This window comes from Dipodomys spectabilis, unplaced genomic scaffold (assembly GCF_019054845.1).
Source record: "Dipodomys spectabilis isolate Male_0828 unplaced genomic scaffold, ASM1905484v1 ptg000261l, whole genome shotgun sequence".
Classification (NCBI taxonomy): Eukaryota; Metazoa; Chordata; class Mammalia; order Rodentia; family Heteromyidae; genus Dipodomys; species Dipodomys spectabilis.
The window spans coordinates 671689-678867 of record NW_024870938.1 but is presented as its reverse complement, the minus strand read 5'-3'; the positions used below and the strand labels follow the sequence as shown (position 1 = coordinate 678867).

At 64.1% G+C, this 7179-nt stretch overlaps 1 protein-coding gene across 1 annotated transcript; it reads right to left on the bottom strand.

Annotated features, from left to right (window-relative positions):
• Nucleotides 1-238: 238 nt before the first annotated feature.
• Nucleotides 239-6809, bottom strand: Rtp5 (receptor transporter protein 5 (putative)). The gene is made up of 2 exons (XM_042699681.1): nucleotides 6652-6809; nucleotides 239-1757 (listed from the first exon to the last, which is right to left on the bottom strand). The coding sequence occupies exons 1-2, from the start codon at nucleotides 6807-6809 to the stop codon at nucleotides 239-241; spliced, it is 1677 nt and encodes a 558-aa protein (XP_042555615.1).
• Nucleotides 6810-7179: the final 370 nt, after the last annotated feature.

The following is a 7179-nucleotide window of genomic DNA, read 5'->3' as shown; positions in this document are numbered from 1 at the left end:
GAGCTCAGAGCCGCACACTCCTGTGAAGGAGACCACAGGGGGACCCGCGGCTGAGGCCTGGAAGGAGGGATGGTAAGGAGACCACAGGGGGACCCGCGGCTGAGGCCTGGAAGGAGGGATGGTAAGGAGACCACAGGGGGACCCGCGGCTGAGGCCCGGAAGGAGGGATGGTTTCCCTGGCCGCTCCACGAGCAGGCCTGCAGGAGGGGCAGATGGACAGCAGGGGGCGGCCTTGGGCTCACTGCTGGTAAGTGCCCAGGTTCAGTCTGTACACACACATCAGCCAGAAGATACAGATGGTCAGGGACACGCAGATCCAGAAGTCCTCGGAGGCCTGGGCTCCTGACCGGCGAGAGGACCTTCTAGAATGGAAGTCTTCCTCCCGGCGGGGACCGCAGCTGGACTTGCCAGACCTGGACCTCAGCCGCCTTCTCTTGTAGTGGTCGGAGGTGACCGCGCCATCGCACTGGGGGGCACTGGCAGAGGGGCCGGAGCCCCTGCCTGGCCAGAGGCTGAAGACAGAGAAGGGGACGCTGATGGCCCCCTCTTGAATGGAGACGAGGCTGCGGGCGCTGTTCTCCAGAGCAGCATCCTGGCCTGCAGCGGCCGGGCCCCATCTGTTTCCCTTCTCCTTGGAGGAATCCCTGTCGTCGGCGTCGGCGCTGAAGGAGAAGGGGAAAGTGACCAGGCCCTCCTCGCTGTGGGCCGCGGGGCCAGCGGGGCTGCTCTCCAGAGGCAGGCGGTGGCCTCCCGCGGCGGGGCTCTGGCCGCCATCCTCCTCCGCTGCGTCCTTGGCGATGCTCAGGACGGGGGCCTTGCCTCTGAGGGTGTCCGCTAAGGTCCAGGGGAGGGCGAGGGCGCCCTCCTCACTGGCCGTGAGGCCAATGGTGTAGAACCCGGGGGACAGAGCTGTCTCAGCGACGGCAGGGCCGTTGCTGATGGAGATGGGGCCCTGACCCTTGGCCACGCCGACGGAGCTGGGCACAGAGCCCCGGCCTCCAAACAGAAAACCTCTGAGCTCAAACGTCTTCACCATGTTGCCCGGAAAACTTCGGTCATGGAAGATGGGGGCTCTGACATTCACCAGGACCCCTCGGCCTCCGGGCCCGGCCGCAGAGCTCCCGGACAGGTAGATGGAGCCCCGGCCTATCACCGGCGGCCTGCCACCACCAGCGACCGGGAGGGCGCCCTCGCCGGGGACGGCGCAGCCAGGGCCACGGCCGGCACCCACGAGGGTGAAGGGGACGATGACAATGCAGGTGTCCTCGTTGAGGACAGCACTGCCCTCGGAGGAGGGGTCCTCAGAGAAGCCCACCACCAGCAGGGGTATGGTGAGGGGCCTGTGGCCGTGACCCCCGGGGCCCGGGGCCGCGTGGCAGCTGCCGGAGGGGAGCAGCTGCTGGCCCTCGGTGCAGGCAGAGGAGCTGTGTGGCACAGGCCCCCTTTGGAGGAAGCAGACCCCCAGATCGCAGGCCTCGCAGCAGCCCCCCAGGAAGGCCTCGGGGCGCCGCTCCGGGCCCTGGGTGTCCCCGTAGCACTTCTGTAGAATGTACAGGACCAGTTGGCCCAGGAAGGCCCGGACGTCCCCGGGGCTCACCTGGCATTCCCTGAGGGTGTCCGGGGGACACAGCTGGCATGGCTGGCCCTGCACACACATCCTCACCAGCCCCCGGCCCCCGGCGCCATCCCACCGCACGTAGAACAGGATGTGCACGTGGGCCGAGCCCCAGGTCCACGGGCAACGGCCACACTGGAGCCTGCGGAGAGAAAGCAGACACATGAACACAGGAGAGGGGCTGGAGCCGCTGTGGAGGCCCCACTGCTGGGCCCCTCGGCGCCGGGCTCGGCCTCCTGGCCCCTGGAGCCTCACCACCCCGGCCCACATCCCACACTCAAACCTCAAACCTCAACGCTCGTCTGCCAGCCAGCCAGGGCCAGGGCCCAGGTGGCCCAGCCCCTGCTCTCGCTGTTCATGGACTTTTCCGCCCTGAGTCCCTTGTCTGCACATGCAAAGAGCAGATCTGCATCTCTGCACCTGCAGCACAGAGCATCAAAGGCTGGAAAGCAAAGGCCTGCTCATGGGTTTGGTGCCCGGCACGCGGGTCCCCTGCGGCTTGCTGCATCCTGGGGCTTCCGCTGCTAGGTGACTCAGGAGGAGATGTGTCAGAGGTGGCCCTGGGGTCAGGCCCAGCCTGGACACAAGGATCTGTGGACCCCAGGTTCCCCACTGGTCCAGAGAAGAGGCGATGTGGCCAGTCAGGTCGCTCAGGACCTCTCAGAACAGCACTGAGAGGTGACCCATGGTGGACACAGAGAGTGAGCCCATGTGAACTTTGCTGAGGTGAACGAGCCAGCTGTCCATTGAAACAAAACCCCCAAATTCAGGACCCCACAAGAAAGGAGCTGGAAGCCTAGTACCCAGCTCAAGACTGTCATCCTAGACACCCAGGACAGCCAGACTGAGCAGACTAGTCTCCAATTAGCCAGCAAAATACTAGACTGAAGGCATTGCTCAAGTGGTAGAAAATCCCAGCTGCAAGCAAGAAAGCTGAGAGAGTGCGAGTCCCTGAGTTTCAGCCCTGGAATCCAGAGAGAAGGGAGGGAGGGAGGAGCAAGGCGCCACGCCACGAGTCTGTGCTCCCGTCCTGTGTCGTTCTCCTGGCTCATCTCCAGTCACCATGGCGTCCCAACTCAGCTCTCCGTCAGAGCTGAATTGGTTACTTGGTATTGCTTCTGTTCTTTCTTTCCTCTCTGGCCTGTTTCCTAACTGTGTGAAGGGTATTTGAGTGCTGCCGGCCTTTGTTACAGTGGGCGGCCTGCAGGCTGCTAACTATGTAATAAAGACCAAGACTCAACCTCTCACAATGCAGCTTCTCTGATAATTTACCTTACGACTCATGGCAGTTGATATTGGAAAGCAGAGAAACTGACCAAGTCAAGGTCAACAGCAAAACTATTGCTGCCAAGAAACACATGACTTGCACAGTCTAGCATGAAGGGTGTCTTTTTGTACTTAAAGAATTCATTTCTTTGATCCTTTTGCAATATCTTTAAGTAGTTGTACACAGACTTTTTATGAAGAAGGAAAACCATCATATCCTGGGTAATACTCATTGTGATACCCTTGTAATCTACCGACAGCAATTTTTATTGTGGTCTGTAATCAAATCTCACTTGGAAAATAACTTGGTACAAATTGCTATAACTAAGGAAATTGAAGCTTATGAATTATATATGTGTTTGTGATTAAATGCAATTTATTGGAAAAAGAAATTAAAAAAGCAAAATAAAAGAGGGAATAGAAGAGGAAAGAAAGGAAGGAAGGAAGAGAGAGAGAGAGAGAAAGAAAGAAAGAAAGAAAGAAAGAAAGAAAGAAAGAAAGAAAGAAAGAAAGAAAGAAAGAAAGAAAGGAAGGAAGGAAGGAAGGAAGGAAGAAAGAAAGAAAGAAAGAAAGAAAGAAAGAAAGAAAGAAAGAAAGAAGGAGAAAGAGAGAAAAAGAAAAAAGGAAGGAAGGAAGGAAGAGAGGGAGGGAGGGAGGGCGGGGGAGGGAAGAGAACGGCTAGGTGGTGGTGTCCTGGGCAGCCTCTGGCGATATCCGGCCCTGTCCTCAGCTTCGCTGGAGGTGCTGCTGGTAAGAGGAAGATCAGCACAGGGAGACTGCACGCTGCCGCAGCGGCCCCGGGGCCGGGTGGCTGGCTGCCCCACGGGGCCTGCCGGGCAGGCTGCTCTGGGTCCCCAAACACGTGGCCACTCCCTGCAGCATTTACACGGCTACACGTTCCAGAGCATCTATGTTCCCCATAGGCCCTGCTTCAGGGCTGTCCGGTGGAACTTTCTGGGTGGTGGATCTGCTCTACCCCACCTTAACAACACCCTTTAAGCTCAGGAGCTCACAGAGCACACAAGCTCGGTTTGTGCTAAGGACCTGGGCTTCTCTGGTATTGAGGTGACTGAGCCTCTCCCAGAAGCAGGGGTGGTGGTGTAGGCCTCTGTGACCGTGTGCTCAGGCCCCGGCAACGTGGCAGTGGCCAGCTCCAGGGCTGCGGGGCCTCTGCTCACCTTCCCTGGACTCAGAGAAGTCGTGTGCTGCCAACAGCGTCACAGGACCTGAGGAGGCCAGCGGCAGACCCTCACCTGCCCCCTGTGTGGGGGTCCAGACCTGGAGATGCCCACTGAGCCCGTGAGAGACGCACCGGCAGCACCTAGAGGGCCTGGCTGGCCCAGAGTCTGCCTGGCAGGCCCGGCCGCGGGCAGCCCCCAGTGGCCAGTGGGGCGAAGGGCCTGAGAAGCCGGCTCCTCTGCACTGACCAGTGCTGTGGTCATGGAGCGGTCCTTGACCCCCAGGCTGTGGTCTGGGCCCCTCCCCACCCAGCAGCCTGGCGGAGAGACCCCTCCCCCACCCCTCCTGGGCCAAGCACCCTGCCCAGGCCTCAACAGCTGGCGCCGGGCCATCCTCTGGCTGGCCACTAAGGCTGGTGAAGTGATGGCTCCACCTGTGTGTGACACGGGCCCCCCTGTGTGTGACACAGGGCTCCTAGTGTGTGTGACACGGGCCCCCCTGTGTGACACAGGCCCCCCTGTGTGTGACACGGGCCCCCCTGTGTGTGACACAGGCCCCCCTGTGTGTGACACGGGCCCCCCGTGTGACACAGGCCCCCCTGTGTGTGACACGGGCCCCCCTGTGTGTGACACGGGCCCCCCTGTGTGTGACACGGGCCCCCCTGTGTGTGACACAGGGCTCCTCGTGTGTGTGACACTGGGCTCCTAGTGTGTGTGACACGGGGCTCCTTGTGTGTGTGACACGGGCCCCCCTGTGTGTGACACGGGCCCCCCTGTGTGTGACACAGGGCTCCTCGTGTGTGTGACACTGGGCTCCTAGTGTGTGTGACACGGGGCTCCTTGTGTGTGTGACACGGGCCCCCCTGTGTGTGACACGGGGCTCCTACTGTGTGTGTGACACGGGGCTCCTAGTGTGTGTGACACAGGGCTCCTTGTGTGTGTGACACAGGGCTCCTCGTGTGTGTGACACAGGGCTCCTCGTGTGTGTGACACAGGGCTCCTAGTGTGTGTGACACAGGGCTCCTCGTGTGTGTGACACAGGTCCCCCTGTGGGTGGCAGCCCCCCTGTGGGTGACAGGTCCCCCTGTGGGTGGCAGCCCCCCCTGTGGGTGGCAGGGCCCCTGTGGGTGGCAGCCCCCTGTGGGTGGCAGGGTCCCCCTGTGGGTGGCAGCCCCCCCTGTGGGTGGCAGCCCCCCTGTGGGTGGCAGCCCCCCCTGTCGATGGCAGGCCCCTGTGGGTGGCAGCTCCCTGTGGGTGGCAGCCCCCTGTGGGTGGCAGGGTCCCCCTGTGGGTGGCAGCCCCCCTGTGGGTGGCAGGGCCCCTGTGGGTGGCAGCCCCCTGTGGGTGGCAGGCCCCCCTGTGGGTGGCAGCCCCCCCTGTGGGTGGCAGCCCCTGTGGGTGGCAGCCCCCTGTGGGTGGCAGGGCCCCTGTGGGTGGCAGCCCCCCCTGTGGGTGGCAGCCCCCCCTGTGGGTGGCAGCTCCCTGTGGATGGCAGCCCCCCCTGTGGGTGGCAGCCCCTGTGGGTGGCAGGGCCCCTGTGGGTGGCAGGCCCTGTGGGTGGCAGGGCCCCTGTGGGTGGCAGCTCCCTGTGGGTGGCAGCCCCCCCTGTGGGTGGCAGCCCCTGTGGGTGGCAGGGCCCCTGTGGGTGGCAACCCCCTGTGGGTGGCAGCCCCCCCTGTGGGTGGCAGCCCCCCCTGTGGGTGGCAGCTCCCTGTGGGTGGCAGGCCCCCCTGTGGATGGCAGCCCCCCCTGTGGGTGGCAGCTCCCTGTGGGTGGCAGGCCCCCCTGTGGATGGCAGCCCCCCCTGTGGGTGGCAGCTCCCTGTGGGTGGCAGCCCCCCCTGTGGGTGGCAGGCCCCCTGTGGGTGGCAGTCCCCCCTGTGGGTGGCAGCTCCCTGTGGGTGGCAGCTCCCTGTGGGTGGCAGCCCCTGTGGGTGGCAGGGCCCCTGTGGGTGGCAGCCCCTGTGGGTGGCAGCTCCCTGTGGGTGGCAGCTCCCTGTGGGTGGCAGGGCCCCTGTGGGTGGCAGGCCCCTGTGGATGGCAGGGCCCCTTGTGGATGGCAGGCCCCTGTGGGTGGCAGGGCCCCTGTGGGTGGCAGCCCCCTGTGGGTGGCAGCCCCCTGTGGGTGGCAGGCCCCTGTGGATGGCAGGCCCCTTGTGGATGGCAGGCCCCTGTGGGTGGCAGCCCCCTGTGGGTGGCAGCCCCCTGTGGGTGGCAGCCCCTGTGGGTGGCAGGCCCCTGTGGGTGGCAGGGCCCCTTGTGGATGGCAGCCCCTGTGGGTGGCAGGCCCCTGTGGGTGGCAGCCCCCCTGTAGGTGCAGCTGCGATCCCTGCACACAGGCTCCTTGTAACAGCAGAGGACCCACCCATCCGAGGGCAGCACTGACCAGAGCCCCCGTTAGCAAAACCAGAGCATCCCGGCCCAGGCTCCAGGCCCACCCACCTCTGGGGACAAGGCCAGGCTGACGTGTGCCCGGTGCCGATGCCACCACTCTCCGGCAGACTCACCATGCTTAAGGGCCAGGCCAGCCTGGGGCCATGGCCAGCGCCCCCCCCCCGACTGCCCAGGACGCCTCCCAACCCCTGCAGCAAACCTGGAAAGCCCTTTGAGCTGGTACTGGAGCCCATCGCTGTCCAGGTGCCCTGCAGCCAAGCCGCCCTGGGGGTGCAGGACCCAAATGTCCTGGGGCCTCCGCTCCGCCATCAGCTGGGAGAACACATCTGCCCACACGCCGGCCCCGGCCCCGGCCATGCTGTGCTGTGCTCGCAGTCAGGCTGAAGCTGCGTCTGCCGGACCCCAAGGAGATGCCCACGCTGGCCAATGGGCGGCCTCCACAGCAGCAGGGTCTCCATGGCAACCAGCCCGGAGCCAGCCGGCAGCAGCGCCGCATGGCGCACCGAGTCCAGGCCTGGCCAGGCACAGTGTGTGCTCACACATCTTGTCCGCCCCCAGGCAGCCCACCCCTGCTCCCCTTACAGCACCCTGGAACGGGGGCCTACACGCTCCCTTGAGAGTAGCTGGGGCCCTGCGTCCCGGGCCTGGCCTCTGACCGGCACAGCGCCTGCCGTTGGAGCGCAGCAGAGCAACCCCACGCAAGGGCGACTGCGGGCTCCTCCGAAGG

Excerpts from the sequence above, each read along its gene's own strand:
- Rtp5 (XM_042699681.1), bottom strand. The coding sequence starts at position 6,809 with ATGGCCGGGGCCGGGGCCGGCGTGTGGGCAGATGTGTTCTCCCAGCTG. Across the intron at positions 1,758-6,651 it reads CAGCTCAAAGGGCTTTCCAG|GCTCCAGTGTGGCCGTTGCC; the intron begins GTTTGCTGCAGG and ends TTCTCTCCGCAG.